Genomic DNA, 19,773 nt, shown 5'->3' with positions numbered 1-19,773 from the left:
CACTTTGAAATGCAAATCAAAACAACACTAAGATATCACCTCACGCCCATTAGAATGGCTATAATCACCAAGACAAAAAACAACAAATGTTGGAGAGGATGTGGAGAAACAGGAACCCTCATGCACAGCTGGTGGGAATGCAAACTGGTGCAGCCTCTATGGAAAACGGTATGGAGATTCCTCAAAGAATTAAAAACAGAAATACCCTACAATCCAGCTATCCCATTACTGGGAATCTATCCAAAGAACCTGAAATCAACAATCCAAAGAGGCTTATGCACCCCTATGTTCATTGCATTATTCACTATAGCCAAGAAGTGGAAACAACCCAAGTGTCCCTCGACTGATGATTGGATCAAGATGTGGTATATATATATATATATATATACACACATACACAATGCAATACTACTCAGCCATAAAAAAAGACAAAATCATCCCATTTGCAACAACATGGATGGGCCTAGAGGGTATTATGTTAAGGGAAATAAACCAGAAAGAGAAAGACAAACACTGTCTGATCTCACTCATATGGGGAATATAAATCAACACATGGACAGAGAAAACTGTATTGTGGTTACCAGGGCAATGGGGGTAGGGGGTGGGCACAAGGGGTGAAGGGAGACATACATACGGTGATGGACAAACAAAAATGTACAACCCAAAATTTCACAATGTTATAAACTATTAAAACATCAATAAAAAAAATTTTTAAAAAACCCTCCCCACTTTAAAGCCCTCTTCTGCAACTGAGTTCAAATTAAAGTTATGTCATATCTATTATACTCACTTAATAATCTAAAGCTATTTTAAACTACATTATACTACATTTCTAGCAGATCAAATGCATAACATACAATGTGACATAAAAATATTTTATATAATGACAAAAAAATTCAAGGTTGATGGGTAAATTTCTCTTGAATCCCTAAATGTAACTAATGTGAACTAAAGCTCATCAGTAAATAATCAATGTTTCATATTCTATCAAAAATGTGCCCTTTGCTTTTAGTACTTTATATATATTATACTCTGATGTAGCGATAATGGAGATAAAGTAGTAGAAAATAGGTGTGGTACAAAGATTTAGACAATTAAGGTAAGCTCAGAGTGACTTTTAATATGCCAATCAATGTTAATAAAACACAAGTCAAAGAGACAAGTGCAAACATGTTTTAAACCAAAATTAATAGGAAAACAAACAATAGACAAATTCTTTTCTTTTTTTGCAACATCTGTTAGCCAGTATTATTAGTCAAATGGCTAATCACAGATAAAATATATTTTGTGAAAAGCTTGGAATAGTCAGAAGTCATTCTGGCATTTCAAACAGCTATGTACAGTATCACCAAGATTAGTTTATATACACAAATATTGAAGAGAAACTGGGCAAAACATTCAAAAACAGACTAATAATACAATCAAGTACAAAACTTGGGCAGCGGGAGGAAACATTTTAAAAAGGAGTCAGGGAAGGGCATTATCAGGAAAAATTACAAAACCAGTAATAATTATACTACATTAATACAGCATTCCAAAGGGGGAAAAAAGGTGCATTTCTCCAATGCACTAGCTTCAAAGTTCAAAGAAAAAAAGGCAAATAGCTGCTTTTCATCAAGAGCAGCTATATATTTCACATAATTGTTTTCAAAAGAAAGCCTATTAACAACAATGATTGTTTAATGCTACAATTTTACAGCAAAGACAAAACTAAAATAGCAGCAAATTCACAAGGCAATACTTCCACAGAATTATCATTCCATGGTTCATGCAATGCCTACAAAGTGCTCCCAGTTGGATATAAAAGTATAATTCACAATAAAAAAAAGAAATATAAGATTGACACAGGTACACTGAAAGCTGAGTAGTACTGAGTCTCTTAGCATTTCCCTTTTCAAAGGGAGAAAATGTTTGTAATCAAGCCCTTGAGTCCTTTGTACAGGTCACTATAGGGAAAGATACATTTGATGACAATGCAACAGCAAATTGTAAGCAGCACACCACCACAGTGGTTCACCCTGGAAAGGCCGGTGTAACATCCAACAGTGACTGACATCCTACAGAAGAGAGACTGCTAAGACTAGCCAAAAGCCTGACATACCAATGGTCAAAATACAGCTTTCAACTGTAATTCACACACACAAGTCCTAAAAGGTATTTCAGTAAAACTACTGACACCAATTGAGAAAGTAATTGCAAAGTGGATTCCAGCAGTGATTTCAACCTAGCTTCCTCTTGTCACAGTTTTTTGGGGGAAGTGGGAAATGAGTAGCTCAATATATGGTAAGGCTGACAGAGCGGTTCATTTTCTTTCCAATAAGTCGAGATGTTCTATTACTCTGGGTGGTGGACCTAGTGGCCATCCGGTCAGTGAAGAGTGCTCTTTCCTCAGCTGCAGCTTTTGCCATCTGGGCTTTCTTGAGTTCTCTAAGAACAGAAAAATAGGAAACAAGACTTTTTACCTACTGTATTAATTTTAGGAAGGGATCTTAAGAGGTCAAACACAAACCATATTATCAGTTGGGAGATTTTTGCATGCCATCGTTATTGTAAGATGCAACTGACAAAAGGAAAAATACAATATGAAACTAGCTTCTGCTCAAACAACTTAAATTTATGAAATGGTTTTATTTTGTGCTTTCAGAATTAAAATATCATATACACTTGGACACAAGTAATAAAGATGCTAGTAATGACTTTGGGTCTTAAAAAAAAATTTCAAATAGAACTCTAATTCATATTGTGAAAATATCTTTATATAATAGAGATGAAAGGAGGATTCTACTTCCTATTTGTATGAACTATGATTGCTATCAAACTAGTGGCAAATAAACCTTTTAATATTTCAAGTCAGTTTTATTAGGTTAGAATCAAAATGGTAGCAATAAAGCAAATGAATTAGAATCATTATTCCAACAAGTTTCCTGAAAAATGTGAAAGGTCATTCAGATCAATCAAATATGAGAATCATCTGCTAACCTAACCAACATTAATTTCATCCCTTCATAAAAATAAGTAGAACAGAATGTTTCAAGGAAAACGTTAATTTATGTGTGAGTTCAGAGGGAAAAGACAGATACTGGCTCACTTAGCTTTTGCTAAAATTTAGGGTTTGGGGATTATCACCACTTAAAATATATGCTAGTCTTAAAACTTTTTAAGTTGACAATTTTGAAACAACACAAATTTATAGGTCAAATACTAATTTAAGGGAGAAGTCCCCAAACCTTAACTGTATAACATGCAAACCTTCACTGACAGAAAGCCTAAATCATCTCTCATTAAAATTTGAGAATTAATGAAAATGAGAAACTAAAAACAAAACAAAACAACCTTCACTTACTTCTGCAAAAGTGAATTTTTGAACTTTTCAGCATTCAATTCTATTCGTAACTGTTCTGCACTCTTTCTAGAAGCCGAGAGCAATACTGAATGCTTTACCAGTGCCATTGCTGAAGGTCTTCTCTCCGGATCTGGATGAATCATAACCTTAAAAAGAAAAGTAAAATTAAGGTAAAGACATGCGATTTAGTAAAATATTGAACTGTGTCAATTAAGCGCTTCATATATAAAATGCTCACTTTTAGCAACTCTGTAAATTCTTGGGAAAGCACTTGTGGAATCCGAGGTAATCTACCCTGTCTGATTTCGTGCCATTGGTCTCCATTTCTGGGAAGAGGTTCAGCACCAGCAGCACATACCACTGTGAGAGCAAGGGCAAAAATATCCGCTTTTGGTAGATGGGTATAGTTCTGTAAAATTAAAACAAAAATTTTTAAGGGAATATAAAAGTGGTCAAAATAAAGTTAAGATTACACCTCAGTGATAATTTAGGTGAGAAATATGACTAAATTAAAATGTCCAATGCCTGACTTAAGTTTAGGATCTATTCAGAGAACAAGCTAAATTTGGGGAGATTTTTTTCTTTCCTTTTTCCTCCCCAAAGCCGCAGTGCATGGTTGTATATCCTAGTTATAAGTCCTTCTAGCTCTTCTACGTGAGCCGCCACTACAGTATGGCAACTGACAGACGGGTGGTGTGGTTACTCGAAGGAAATGAACCCGTGCCGCTGAAGCGGTGAGAGTGCTGAACTTTAACCACTAGGGAGATTTTTTTTTCTTTGATTACAAAGTAATACGCACTTTGGGGTGGGGGGAGTGGTAAACACATTTCTAAAAGTGCATGTCTCTTCCTTATCACCAGCCCAATTCAACTCGCAGAAGAAACTCCTAGCCCTCTAGGTGCATTCATATGAAAACACAAAACATACATACATTGACAAGTTACAAATATACATATAAAAAGAAAAATGAGATCATACAATTTATTTGTTCTACTTGTTCTAATTTCATTTGAAACTCTTATCAAGAAATATTTTGTCACACTTTTTGAAACAGTACTATTAACTATGTGCTGTAATTTACTTAATCATTCCCTTATTGCTAAATACTTATTTACACTGTTCTCAATTTGTTTCTCTGTGACTATTTCTGTAAGAGAGACTCCTAGAAATTGAAATTCTGGGTCAAAGGGTACGTGATTTTAATCACGTACTAATACTTTGATCTTCAAAAAGGCTACGCCATTTTAAAGTTCCACCAGTAGTGTATGGGAACTTCTCTTTTACCACAACTCCACCCCTGTTGAATATTATAAATCCTTGCCTTCACTGACTTTTGCTAGATTAAATACCCCCAGCTGATGGTTTAGACTTTTTATTTTGTATTACCATTCCACTAGTTATTAGCTTAAAATTTTAATACATTGGCATTTATATTCTTCTACCAACTGATAAGCGTTACAAAGCAAACAGCATTATTAAAGGAGAAAAATCACCTCCTGCAAAACTTCATTTGCAAGAAAACGGCTATCACCCTCTTCAACTTGGGGACTAGAGATCCTTGTTACATGTCCGAGATCACCTACAAGTATTGAAAAAAATAGTCAAGAGTTAAAACAAAACAGCCTCTCTCTCTATTTTAAGGTAATAACTTGGTTATCTCTCCTTACCTATTTTAAACATAACTTTGTTGGACATCCAGTCATCTTCATCTCCTTCTTCAGAGGCAGCATTTGGGATTGAGGTTCGAGATATGAAAATATTGCCTGTCAAACAGTTATTTATGTTAAGTCAATTAACATTATAACCAAAGTTCACAAACAAGGCCATACGTCAGAATCATCCAGAAAGCTTTTTTAAATACATGGATTCTCATATGTTCTACCCCAAACCCAACGAGAATAAGAATCTCAGGGGATAGGAACTGAGGCAATATTTTCCAGGAATATATTTTCTGACCCAGCACTGGTCCTTGAACACTTGGAAACCACTGCATTAGACACTTGTCATCTACACATTGATCTTCAGCAGTTTTAATTACTTAGAAACAACACAAAAGGCAATAATGTACCAATTTGTGATGCTGCCAAAACACAAATTTTAATCTAATGCTACAAAGCTGCTGTGAAAAGAATAAAGAATGAGTCATATAGCTATTGAGTTTGGCTGACCATATAGCATCTACACGCCTATGTGGCTTCGTGGTTCACTATTTCCACTGCACACACACTTTCTTCAAATTCAGGTACACTCATGATTAACATAAGTTTTAGTGGCAGATTTCATTTTAGTAGTTTTATCAATATAGTACTGAATTTATAAATGTTATAAACACTGGAGTCATTTTTCCAGTTTTGCTTGATTTATAGGACAACTTATTTTATGGTGGTATTTGTAAATTTGAAATTTTTAAACTTCACAAGCTTTAATAGTTTCAGCTTTTGTACTTGTAATATAAGGGACTACTATGTTTGTCTGACACTTAATACAGGATATGAGTGAATACAGGCTAACTTTACTAATTCGCATTTATTGCCATCAGTCCAAACATATATATATATTTTTTGAAAATAAAAATTTTAGTGAGTTGTTAATGTACAGATAAGAAATTCCTCACATAACCCATAGAATTAACATAACTTCTGTAAAATGACTTTAACTCCCACGAATCACACACATTTCCATAGATTAAAGAAAAACACTAATTAGGGCCGGCCCCGTGGCTTAGCGGTTAAGTGCTCGCGCTCCACTGCTGGCGGCCTGGGTTTGGATCCCGGGCGCGCACCGACGCACTGATTCTCCGGCCATGCTGAGGCCGCGTCCCACATACAGCCACTAGAAGGCTGTGCAACTATGACATACAACTATCTACTGGGCCTTTGGGGGAAAAAAATAAACAAATCAAAATTTTTTTAAAAAAAGAAAAAAACTAATTAAATTCAACTTAGGGCCGGCCCCGTGGCTTGGCGGTTAAGTGCGTGAGCTCCACTACTGGCAGCCCGGGTTCAGATCCCGGGCATGCACCGATGCATCGCTTCTCTGGCCATGCTGAGGCTGAGTCCCACATACAACAACTAGAAGGATGTGCAACTATGACACAAACTATCTACTGGGGCTTTGGGGGAAAAAAAAGGAGGATTGGTAATAGATGTTAGCTCAGAGCTGGTCTTCCTCAGCAAAAAGAGGAGGATTAGCACAGATGTTAGCTCAGGGCTGATCTTCCTCACAAAAATAAATAAATAAAATAATTTAAAAAAAAAATTCAACTTAAAAACATCTAGCCTAAAATGTTTAACTTGAATTCATCAGCCTGTTAGTTATAACTTCCAATTTATAGGAAATATAGGGGAAAAAGGAATAAGCTAAATGATGCAAGGAAGCAACCAGTCAAATCCAGAAGAAAGGACATTTTGCAAGACAAGGTCTGTATTACTATTATTTTTTAAAAATAGGGGAAGAGTAAAACCTAAAAAAGAAAAATGGACATAACCGGATGTAACGCATGGTCCTGAAATGGATACTAGTTTGGACAAATCAACTGTTAAGGACTTGGGTCAACTGGGAAAAATTTTAATATGATCTGGATATTAAATGAGATGAAAATTTACTGAAATGGAAAGGTAGAGGTAGTTGACTTAAAAAAAGTTATAAAACAGTATGTACATTATAACATTATTTTGATAAAATGAGACGGATTTGTATGAAGATATTATTCTAAGATTCACCTGCATCCTTTTTTCAATGCAAGATAATCATAATGCACGTGCCATTTTGTTTTCTGAATAATACAGTAGCATTTCCATGTTATTTTATAGTACAGCAACTTAAGTTTTCAAAGCATTTTCACATCTCAGTTTATTCTAGTAACCCTGCTGGCAGCAGTGACATTATTTTATAACTGTAGTTCCAAAGATTAATAGAAGAGCGGGATTTAATTTGTTTGTTTTTAGTCTGGCTTGTGTACATTTTTAAATATTTTTATAATGTACTTATTATTGCTTCTGTAATAAAATTTTGTTTCAATTTGAGCTAAAATTATGTAGGCCTACACCTTGATTGCTGTCACTGCTCCTTCCATTTGAAATCTTATAAGCCTTTGAAAGAATACTTTGAGGTTGTTCTGAGTCATAGTACAGTCAGTCTACTGGAGCCATTCATGTTATAAAAATCAATCAATTTTTTTTAGGTGAAGAAAAATGATCTAAGTGTAAAGAGAAAAAATAAAACGACTTTATTCCTATACTCTCCAGCTCCGATTCACTCACAACCTTTTCATGCAGTTATAATCATTTTGTTTTCTGAGTCATACAGTAACAATTTTACTATTTCTTTTACAGACTAGAAATACCACGTTCGTATAGCACTTAAGTTTTCAAAAATTTTTCCCATTTCTCATTTTATGCTAATAACCCTATTAGCAGCACCGGCATTAATTTATAATTATGGTTCTACAGCCTAGAAGAAAAAGGCTTTAAACACACGTTCTTATCTCCCCATCAGAGTCCCACTTCGAGACTATGTGGCTCCCATAAGCTGCAGCAAATTTTTTCCAGCTTTTAATAAAAATGAGTTTATTATCTCAAATCTTTTGGGGCAACAAGGAAAGAGGTAAATGGAAATCACAAAACAATACTAATAAGTGGGTCAAAGGTCTCTTAAAACTAACAATGAAAAAACATAGTAAAATACATATGTTTTCATGAAGTGATTTATTCTCTATAACTCTAAAGAACACAGGTCAGAGACTCCATAATACTTACTAGGCTTTATATCCATGTGAACCAAAGACATTGAATGAATATACCTCAAGCCCCGGCCAACCTGCAAAAGGAGATCCTTCAAATCCACTTCTGTAAAGTAACTCATGCTTCTGTAGTTTTCACTTATGGCATCAGCTAAACTTCCACCTAACAAACAAGGGAAAAGTTAGCATTTTCTTCTTTCTGAAATATTACTTTTCTTCCTTCCATCTTTACTGAATGACCACAGACTCACCCAAGAAAGTGACATTTTATAGGACCTATTCCCTTCAACCTGCTTGTGAAATCAAAATTTTATTTATTCTTTCAATAGGTAATACACACACATGGGTACAAAATATAATGTAAAGTCTCTGTCCCATTCACATACCCCAGCAACTCACCTGGTTCTCTTTCCCAGAGTAAACCAGTTATCAGTTTCTTACGTATTCTTTTCAACTTCTTTTTACACAAATGGTAACATATTTTCTTTTTTCTTTTTTTTTGGTGAGAAAGATCAGCCCTGAGCTAACATCTGTTGCCAATCCTCCTCTTTTTGCTAAGCAAGATTGGCCCTGGGCTAATATTCATGCACATCTTCCTCTACTTTATATGTAGGACACCTGCCAAAGCATGGCTTGATAAGCGGTGTGTAGGTGTGTGCCCAGAGTCCAAACCTGTGAACCCTGGGCCACCGAAGCAGAGCGTGCAAACTTAACCACAATGCCACCAGGCTGGCCACATGATAACATATTTTCATTATCTTGAAGATTGTTCTTTACCAGTATAGAAAGACTACCCCTTTCTTGTGTCTCCACAGAATTCCACTGTATAGCTGAACGATAACGCATTCACCAATCCCCTAATTGATGGACATTTTAAAATAATTTCCAAGCCTGTGCTACTATATACTATGGTCTAAGGAATAACTTTGTACATTGGTCATTTCAAACATACTTAGTATATTTCCTAGAAACAAATTGCTGGGTCAACGTAATATATACATGCTTTGTGTGTGTGTGTGTGTGTGTATGTCTATGTGTGTAATACTATTTTATTACATACAGAATAAATTTCTGTAGCTGAGAGGGCCATTTCTCCGATTATCCTTCGGCAAAAAGGGCTTAGGGTTAGCATTCACACAATCAGTGCCAAAATTTAATTGCCTCTGAAAGTTCACATAAATCACGGCGCATTCAGTTTCTGATTTCAAAATGGCTAGTACCTAAACTCCACTAGCATGTGCCCTATGGGAATCTGGGGCTTTGGAAAACAAACCAGGGTGGCTCCACATGCAGACACACATTGTCCCCCACAGAGCAGGCTGTAATATACGAGAACACCTGTTTCCCACACCCTTGACCAGAGAGTTTATAAATTTTATAGGTAAAAACCAGTATCTTAGTATGGTTTTAATTTACACTACTCTTACTTTGAACGAGAACATAACCTGCTTTTATAGAATCAGTCAAACCAATCAGCTAATTTGTTAGTAAGTCTATACTTTATAAGTTTTATTAAAAACTTTATAAGTTTATACTTTATCTCAGAGGAAATGAGGTGTTGTGTCAAAGAAAAACCATCTCTGTTTAAAGTTTAGTTAGGAATAACAAAATCAGAGCTAGGGTAATAAAATCAGGAAGGTCAATGATATGTTAGTCAGGTAAAGAGGTCCTGCAATTTGAACAAGACTGAATAATAAAATGTCAAATGCGTTTTAAAAATAAAAATAAATCACACACCTGGATATCTTAGGCTTAAGTATGTTCTCCATACTTAACTTGTACAAATCTTGAACTTCGGGAAAAAGAGGACTCTAGAAGGGAGCAGGTCAGTAAGCCTGTCAGACAGGCGGGCTTGAAGTCCTGGATCAAGTGTAACAAGAAAGAATACGGCTGCTTTTTAGCGGGTCTAGCAACCATAGCCAGGCCAGTTCCTTCCAGCTCACTGCTGAAAGGGCAAGAGAGGCGAGAAGAGCAAACACTCGTCTGGTATTTCAGGTTCTCCTCCCCTATCCATCCACATTTTTCTACACTCGCTTATCAAGGGTAGCAATTTCCGTCTATCACCAAACCAAGACAAAAGGCTTAAAATGCAAATGACTGTATGAGATAATAAGGAAATTCAGTCTCAAAGTATATCAGTCAATCAACACATACAAATGAATGATAACAGAATGCTTTCACTCTGGATCTGAAGATCAGGCCGATTATTAGAAAATTCAAAGCTTTACGAGGAAAGAGGAATAGTGGGGGGCCGGCCCGTGGCTTAGCGGTTAAGTGCGCAGGCTCCACTACTGGCAGCCTGGGTTCGGATCCCAGGCGAGCACTGACGCACCGATTCTCTGGCCATGCTGAAGCCGTGTGCCACATACAGCAACTAGAAGGATATGTAACTATGACATACAATTATCTACTGGGGCTTTGGAGGGGAAAAAAAAGGGAGGAGGATTGGCAACAGATGTTAGCTCAGAGCTGGTCTTCCTCTGCAAAAAAGAGGAGGATTAGCAATGGATGTTTGCTCAGGGCTGATCTTCCTCACAAAAAAAAAAAGGAATAGTGGAAAAGAGAAAATATAAAAAAAGAAGAGCTCACAATTGTATTTAGACAGCCTTATTTTCTTGCATCTAAGCAGAATAAACAACCATACAAAGAGGCAGCCCTGTTTCACGTAGGTCTATTTATTTTTTAAAAAGATCTATATTAAGTGTTTTATACTGCTACAAAATAGTAAACTGTTTCAAAAGATTATTTTATAACCTAATTTTATTACAGGACAAGGTCTTTATAATCTGAAAGAGTAGCAAGACCACTCACTCCTCTCCACCACCCAAGACCCAAGAGAGTGTTCTCAAAATCATCTGAATTACACAACCATGTATTTGGTAGGTTGTTACAAATCTGTGATCCCTGGACTGCTACTGAAATACCTGTTAAGAGAGCCCGGCCACATCAATAAGGTGAGAGGGAGAAAGAAACTAAAAGGAGATGGCGCCTAGCAAACATACAACAAAAAGTTGTACTATATTAAATGCAATAACTGAAAAATGACAGTTAAGAAACAGAACAGTCCACAAGGCCAAAGGAGACAGCTACATAAATATTTTGATAGTACGAATAGAAACATATCAAGAGGTGTGTGAGGGGCTGGCCCCGTGGCGTAGTGGTTAAGTGAACACGCTCTGCTGCTGGCGGCCAGGGTTCCGATCCCGGGCGTGCACCAACGCACCACTTGTCAGGCCATGCTGTGGTGGCATCCCATATAAGGTGGAGGAAGATGGTCACGGGTGTTAGCTCAGGGCCAGTCTTCCTCAGCAAAAAGGACTGGCATGGATGTTAGCTCAGGGCTGATCTTCCTCACACACACACAAACACACACAAAATAAATAAATTAAAAAAAGAACAAAAAAAGAAGAGCTGTGTGAAACAAACTAACAGCAATGCTGTATACCAAGCACTTATGTTCTTTCAAGTGTAGAGAACTAATAAAATGACAACTCAATGAGAATCAGACGTGAGAAATGGATCTTTTACTTCTGTTTTGTTCATTGTTTTTAAATATAGAAAACCTGAATCCACTATCTATACCACTTATTTATTCAAAAGCTATGAGATGGCTGGTCTTGTTTAAGGAAAAAATAAGGAGAACCAATAAAAACAATCTTTGCTGGGGCCGGCCCTGGGGCCTAGGGGTTAAGGTCAGTGCACTCCGCCTCGGCGGCTGGGGTTGGGTTCCCGAGAGCAGACCTATACCACTCGTTGGCAGCCACGCTATCGCAGTGACCTACATACAAAAAGAGGAAGGTTGGCACAGATGTTAGCTCACGATGAATCCTCCTCAGCAAAAAAAAAAAAAAAACTTCGCTATCTCAGGTGTTCACTAAATTCTAAATTCTCTAATATTCACAGAAGATACACAAAAATAGAAATCAGTTATATATAAAGATTTGGATATTTAATAACAGAAGTCTCTAAGAACTAGAATTGAGATCAGGATTTTGGTAGAAGTTTAATGAAAAAGGAGGGACTCAAGTTGGTCCTTAAAGGACTTGCTGAAATGGAAAAAAGTTGAACCTCTATACACACTTCTTTGGTGGGAAAAGAGGGAAAGAGGCACAGCTAGAGAACCCTTTAAAAGAGAATAACTTCTTTATAGAAAAGTCTTAGTGGATTCTAGTGGTAAACTAGGTTGGATGGATGGGAGTGGGGGCAAGATTACAGAATGCCTTGAACAAATGGCTGAATTTGGATCAGTGGAGAGTCACTGTCATTTTACGAATAACCAACATCAGTTTTAGCAGCACATAAAATGAAATGGAAAGGGAAAGCTAGATGCAGGGAGCCTGTGTTAACTACTATATCTCACACACAGTATGGTAGGTGCTGGGATACCAAAACATATATGGCAAGGCCACTGTCCTCTCAAGAAGATCAGTTTAATTTGATTGACAGGCACTCAAATAGTGATAAATGCATAAATACTATGCACGGTTCTTCTACCAGGGTAGAAGGGACAAGGTTTTCAATCTTAACTTTCAGGTAGGCATCACTTGCACTTGAAACTCATGTTAGGTTTCTGATTTTTGAATTTACAAGAGATAAAAGAGAGAGAATTAGAGCAAGACTTTAGACAAAAATAAATACTTCCTTGGTGTTTATTTTCTCGGGCTCAGAAGTTTACAAGGGAACAATTACATTACTCACCATTACAATATTCATTCTGTATAAGCATATGATCATCTTCTGCCCATGCAGAGAAATATCGAACCACATGAGAATGTTGTCCAAGCACTGCATGAGCATATACTTCTCTCAAAGCGTTCTGCCTAGGAGAAATTTGAGATTAATAGAACAGTAAATCATTTTTATTCAAGCCTAAACTGAATTAATTTATCTGAAACTTCATAAAAGAAACTTGACTTCTGTATCTATCATTATGCTGAAGAACAACTTACTTAAGAGACAGGGGGTTAAGACTCTGTACCAGACTTTTCCAAAGCTTTCCCTTAAAGAAGAATGTTAGTTAGAAAGAAGGAACCTTGCTGGCCCTAGAACTCAGGAAAGATGAAACTCCATTTTACTGTGATTTCATGGATGCTACTAGAAATAAGAAATTTAAGTTAGGCTCCAAAATCAGACTACTCGTCTTATTTTACCAAGTCCAATAAGAACTAATGGTACAAAATGAAAATGATCTGATTAAATTATTATAACTTCTCAAAAGTTAAAGAATTAATTTAATTCAGTACTTGACCATGTAAAACCCTAATGTTTGTAACACCACAGGGAACAAAAGGGCAAAAGACAAAATTTTTAATACATACTCATCAACAGAGCCGGCCAATGGCTTTTTTGATCGCTTAATGGCATAAATGCACCCATCCAGCCTCTTCACACACTTAAACACAGAACCAAATTCTCCAGAGCCAATTTTCTCTAGCTCATGAAATTCTGTTGTATACCGTGACTTCATATTGCTTTCAGTAATTGTAATTCTCTGTAATAAAGAATGTATCCATATACATAATACAAAGATATGAAAATCATTTTTCGCTATGGTGATAGCATAATGTGTAAAATTTAAAAATTATATCATATTTTAGTGCTTATTTAACATGTATATATGATAACTTGTTAAGAAGTAGAAAATCAAATTTCAGAAACAAAAGCTATTTACCTTAGCAGGTCTTGTTTCATCTTCAAACTCATAATCACTGGCTTCCATGTCCTCACCACAAGAACTGAAAAATATTATGTACTTTTCTATTAACATATCTGACATACATCAACTACAGATTCAAAATTTTATCTGATAGGTGTACAGTGAAATGGAATTTTAATGAATATAAACCGAAAAGAAAGCATTTAATTTTGTAATCACAAGATATACCTCAGGATGAAAATGTTGTCCTTGCTGAGATATGCTCATTAACCGGAAGCCAACACCACCACACGTGACAAAATTAAAGCCTTTCTAAATCAACTCTCTGTGTGTGCCTCATTTTTTTTGTGTGTGAGGAAGACCAGCTCTGAGCTAACATCCAATGCCAATCCTCCTCTTTTTTTTGCTGAGGAAGACGGGCCCTGGGCTAACATCCGTGCCCGTCTTCCTCTACTTTATATGGGATGCCGCCACAGCATGGCTTGCCAAGCTGTGTGTCAGTGCACGCCCGGGATCCAAACCTGCAAACCCCGGGCTGCCGCAGCGCAGCTCTAGCACTTAACCGCTTGCACCACAGGGCTGGCCCTGTGTGCCTCATTTTTGACACCAGATTTCCTACAAGCCATCTAGGCTTTTTATTCCTTCCTTTCTCACACTACTCCTTTTCCACAGCTGATTACTTCCCTTCTATCTCTTCTGAGAATTAGGTGCTAGTAATAGGGAAAAATTTCAGAGTATAAACTTCCATGTTATTCAGTTGAAATTAAATTTGGGTGGTTGGAGAGCGACACTGTTGAATAATAAATAACTTACTCATTCCAATATGTTCTTTTTCTTCTACGACACTGTCCTGAAGAATGAAGTAACACAGAATCTGGAGTAAAAGGATTAATATTCACTTGAGGAGTCTGTCGCATGTCAAATTCCCTTTTTCCTGATTTTTCTGTATCCATGAATAGAGAACCACCTCGGAGTTTAACAGAGCTAGAATCGAGTCCTCGAGCTTTGGAGAGCAAACTCTAAGAGAGGAAAAACAAAATTTTTAGGATCCAAGTCCTACAGACAGCCTTCTCAACATAACCTTCAACAAGCCTTTCACGTGGCTGAATGTGTAGGTCAAAGCAACACACAAGCCTGTTTATATTTCAAGCGAAATAAACAGCGGTTAACTTAGGAGTTAGAAGATGGATACTAACCACCTTCTCTGAAAAAGATAGCCAAGTAAAATAAGTGTCTAACCCTAAAAAGAGTATGAATGCAAACTAAAATTAAGTTCATTCTAGGGGCCAAAAGTTAACAAACCTTCTCAATCCATCTAAAAATAGAAAGCAGTCAGGGAGCCCATAAAAGCTCCCCTCCCCCCATCTAAATAGGGCTTTGAAAGCCACCTCCGCTGGACTCCTCCCCTCACTTCCAGAGGGATCTTGCCCCGGGCAAGTCGGCTAATAAACAGCAACGATCAAAAGCACACGACTTCCCGAGGTTTATGACTAACGGTACTGAAGCTGACTCACTTAAAAAGGTACGTTTTCCATATCAATCTTATAAATACGATACTTGTCCTAACTTCGGGAAGCGTCCGCTTTAAAATCTGCTGTTACTTCTCAAGTTCTAGAAGTGGTCATCTGCATACTCAGTTTCCCCTCTACCAACAGGTGCTAAATTCCTACTTCAAGATACATTATCAACCCTATGAAAGCCTAAGCGTCCAAGCAACAATACTAATGCTGGTTCTTAACAGTTGGATGTTCCTAATCATTACACTGGGGCTGACCAGACTTGGGCACTGCAAACCCAAGGGTGTAAACAAACGCTTAGCAAATAAATATTGTGTCTGCAAAGAGGCTTAAATGCTACCCTGAGTTTTTTACTAGTCTTTGAGACGGTAAATGCCTGGCAGGCCAGCCTTTTCTCCCAAGTCGAAGCGCAGTCGCCCTCCATACCTCAGACTTTCCCCCAAAAGGCCACATGACACGAAACGATAAGCGCATGCAGTTTTTTTTCAACCGAACTCCGGGGTGCGCCGCCCAAATTACAGGACCGATCATTGCGTTTAAAAGGCACCATATGGCTGCGGCGCCGGGGAGTGTCAGGTGGCCGGGCCAGCGCCCCTCCAGCATCCCTCCAAACCGCGTTATCGGTGCCACACTCCGGGCGGCCGCGCTCGGGGCGGCCCCGACTCGGCGGGCGTTAAATCACCAGCCACCTGGACGGCGCCGATCAGCCCCTTTGAAAGATGAAGACGTTCCAGACGAGGCCCATTGTTCAGTTACACAATCTTAACGGACAGCTTCTGGGCAGGGCCAAAAAGAGGGGCTGCCAACTTTCTGTCGCGGAGCGGGAGAGCGAGCGGGGGTGCGGCCGGGCGGTTATGTAACCGAACCCGGGGAGCGCCGCGCTCGGCTCCCGGCGCCGCGGCCCGTTTAAAAGGCCGGCCGGCGCGGGCTAGGGCGCCCCGTCCTCACCTTGGGGGTGTGCGGCGTGTCGAAGAGCCGCAGCTTGCGGAAGGTCTTGTGCGGCGGCGTGCCCGGGTGGTCCGGCAGCGGCGAGCAGGGGCCGTCGCCCTCCCTGCGCGCCCCGTAGCCGCGCGGGGACGCGTCCCCCGGGCCGCCGCAGCGCACCGGCGAGAAGGAGCTGCCGAGGAAGTAGCCGGCCGCCGGCGACTTGACCGGCGACGAGGAGCCGAAGCCCTCCTCCTCCCACGAGTCGCCCTCGGCCCCGCCGCCCGCCGCGTCCGCGCCCGGGCAGGCGTCCCGCAGCAGCATGTCCTCCTCCAGCTCCCCGGGGCTGCCGGGGGCCGGGCCGGGCGAGCGGCGGCGCTCGGGCCCGGGCTCCGTGGGGCTCCGCGCGGGCGGCAGCGGCGAGTCGGGCTCCTGAAAGGCCGAGTCCTCCCCGGTGCTGTGGCCGCTGCCCTCCTCCTCCTCTTCCTCCTCCTCCTCCTCACAGTCGCTGCAGGGCGAGAAGATCAGCTTCTGCCGCAGGCTGCAGGAGGCCCCGGCGCGGCGGGGCGGCGGCGGCTGCCGCCGGCTCAGGAAGCTCATCGCGCCCCTGGGGCCGGGGCCGAGGACCGGAGAGCCGGGGCCCGCGGAGTCCAGGGCTCGGCCGGCCCAGGGGGCGGGTCCGCCACGTGCGCCTGGGCGCGCCTGGTGGCCGCGGCGGCGGACCTGCGGGGCGGCGGGCTGAGCTCCGGGGCGCTCCGGGCGGCGGTGGCGGCGGTGGCGGCGGCGCGGACTGTCCGGCAGAGGCGGGGCGGCGCGGACGCCGAGGCTGGGGTCTCCGCAGGTCCAGCCGCAGGTTCGGGCTCCGCGGCTTCCCGCGACCGTTAGCCACGTGAGTGCCCGGCCCACCAATCCCCGCCCAGCCCCGGGTTTGAAAAAAAAGGAGGGCGCGACGTAGCCCGCGGGGGAGGGATCAGCTACGCGATTTTGGCGCGAATCTGTGGGCTCCGCCCCCTCTCCGCGCGGGGCCAGGCCTAGGCGGGCGCGGCGCCGCCGGCCTATGAGCGAACCCGACGGCCGGGAGCCGGGCTGGCGCCGCCCGGACGGGGCCGGGCTGGGGAGCCGAGGCGGCCCTCTGGGAGGGGCGAAGGGCGCGGGGCTCCACAAGGCCGAGCCGAACGCCGCTCTGGACGTGGCCTCCTCGCCGCTCCTCCGGCCCTCCGGGTCCCGAAGCCGGCCAGGCGGCCGGGGAGCGCCTCGGGGGCTCTGCGGGCGGGGTGAGCGGGGACGGCCGTGGGCCTCGGGCGCTGTCCCCCGAGGCCGGCCTCCTGTCCCGGGTCCCTTCGGGCTGGCCTCTGAGGCGTCGTGGGCGTGGCTGTGGGCAGTCACGTTCCCGGGTCGAGGTCTGAGCCCTGCATGGTGACTCAGGACTCAGGGGCTTTCCGAACTATGTGACCGATTGCTCAGGCACCGAAATCAGCGAGAAGACGGACCCGCGAGTTCTCGAGGCGAGGACACCGGCTGTGGGGCGGCCTCTGAGCCTCAGTTTCCCCCCACGGGGGCTGTTAGGGTCCGGTGTCTGCGGCGAGGTGAGCTCCCCAGGCCGTGGTCCCCTCTGCAGTCCACATGAGACTTGTCCCCAGTAAATAGAAACGGCACCGCAGTCGGCCCAGCACAAAACCGAGTGCCCACCACGCGGCCACGCTGTTTGTATTCGTTTGCCAGCACGTGGGCAAGTGTTGGTAAAACCGATTGGCCAGCTCGCCGCAAACTTAGACGCACCTTGAGAAAAAATTCCTCTAGTACGAGTCAGAGTGATTTAATCCGTACTTTATTGTCACACGTACAAGTTTCTTAACAATTTTTCGGTTGTACATAACCCCGTGATGAATATTCTTCCCTCTTTTGTTGTTTTTTTTCCTCTGTTGTTTGTGTTTTTTTATTTTTTAGGATACATTCATAGAAGTGAGAATTACTGGGTTAAAGGATATAAGCTGCCAAACTGCCCTCCAGGAAAAAAAAACATGTTCTCGATAGCAGTGGATTAGAGTACACTCTTGATGAATTGTGGACATCAGTGGGCATTTAATGTTTGTTAATGTTGTTTTGTTGTTTTGAATCTTATTGGACAGTTTTCATGTGCTTAATGGCCATTTACATTTATTTCTATTGTCCACTTTTATTGTTGTAGCACTTTATGAATATTAACACTTTGCCATATATGTTCTAACACTTTTCAAAGGCTAACCTCAAGCTGGATTTTTAATCATGGAAACATGTCTTAGTACTTATCTCATGGGGAATTCCCTGAGATCACATGACTAAAGATGCAGTGAAGGGTGAACAGCTTGTCTTCTCCAAACATTTGCTAACTGATGTATAAAGGTGTCTTTTTTGTATGTTAACCCCAACATACAAAATCCCAATGTCATTTTAAGCTCTTAGAAGACAAGAACTCTACCCTTTGCTATATTTCATGGTGGCCAAAGCCAGAGTGGTTTTTAGCACTGCCCCCAACACCTCCTCTCCTTTACTCCTGATGACAAATATAATTCTTTGATATGAATAGTTGACATTTTCTCAATTTCATGTGAAGTGTAAATAAAAATAACTTCAGAAAACTTCTACTCTTTGTTGATCTGTAACATGAATTGTATGTAAAAATAGCGTACTTCCTAGGTAAAGAGAACCCAGTAGACATCTCTCCCCAACTAGATCATTGCTCCAAGCCCCTCCTGTATAGGAATTCTGTAACTCCTATTGCAAGCTGAGGTCCCTTCCCCGCCTCCACTCTTTCACAACACCCTGCTCTATTTCCTTAACAGGCTTATATCTCTCTCAAAGTAAGTTGATTGTTTATTTGTTTATTTCTATCCCCTTCTAGAAAATAAGGCCCCTGAATGTAGGGACCTCTTCTGTTTTGTTTATTGCAGTGTTCTGATGTGGCTTAGGTGCTCAGTATCTTCTGAGTGATAGTAGAGCCCTTACTTAAATATTTGTTGATTTATTTTTCTCGCTGAATATAAATTCAAATAGTACAGAAGTCTCCCACCTACCCCTTCAACCCCCAGCCCAAGTTCCCCTTCCTGGAGGTAAACACTCTTTAACATTTTTTTGTTTTTTTGTCAACTCTTAACTTTGCTACCTGTCTGCTTCCCTTAACTGGGAGGTCCTTGACGTAGGCTGGGACAAAAGGGCCTGGGTTCCAGACGGGAAGGGAAGAGTTCTTGGTCCACAGCCCTTGTACTTTGAATTTTTGGCACCCAGGTGCTCCACATAATGGGAGAGGTAAATTCTCAACAAATGTATAGAATGACTGGGAGAAAGAAGGAATTTTTTTTTAAGTTGAAAACAAGACTCAGTGTGAGAACTGTTTGACTTTCTCCACTTCCAGGTAAGATTCCCTGCTCCACACTTTCCCCGGCACCCCGCATGGGCTATGTAACACTCTTTGTTTACTTGTCTGGCTTCCCTCCCACCCAGGGCTGAGATCAAGTTTTATTTGTCTTTAGTGCTCCAGCCACCAGCAGTGTGCCTTGGTCCCTGAGAAGGTGCTTAATAAATGTTTCTGGAATATTTGAATAAAAATCTAAAG

At 41.2% G+C, this 19,773-nt stretch overlaps 1 protein-coding gene across 1 annotated transcript; it reads right to left on the bottom strand.

Annotated features, from left to right (window-relative positions):
- Nucleotides 1-1,099: 1,099 nt before the first annotated feature.
- WEE1 (WEE1 G2 checkpoint kinase) lies at nucleotides 1,100-17,052 on the bottom strand. Its single transcript, XM_058545963.1, has 11 exons — nucleotides 16,206-17,052; nucleotides 14,554-14,759; nucleotides 13,756-13,819; nucleotides 13,403-13,575; nucleotides 12,783-12,904; nucleotides 8,101-8,247; nucleotides 5,011-5,106; nucleotides 4,837-4,922; nucleotides 3,582-3,752; nucleotides 3,344-3,489; nucleotides 1,100-2,427 (listed from the first exon to the last, which is right to left on the bottom strand). The coding sequence occupies exons 1-11, from the start codon at nucleotides 16,779-16,781 to the stop codon at nucleotides 2,274-2,276; spliced, it is 1,941 nt and encodes a 646-aa protein (XP_058401946.1). The 5' UTR covers nucleotides 16,782-17,052; the 3' UTR covers nucleotides 1,100-2,273.
- Between the last annotated feature and the right edge of the window lie 2,721 nt (nucleotides 17,053-19,773).

Source organism: Diceros bicornis, chromosome 7 (assembly GCF_020826845.1).
Source record: "Diceros bicornis minor isolate mBicDic1 chromosome 7, mDicBic1.mat.cur, whole genome shotgun sequence".
NCBI lineage: Eukaryota > Metazoa > Chordata > Mammalia > Perissodactyla > Rhinocerotidae > Diceros > Diceros bicornis.
This window is presented reverse-complemented; position numbering and strand designations above follow the sequence as displayed.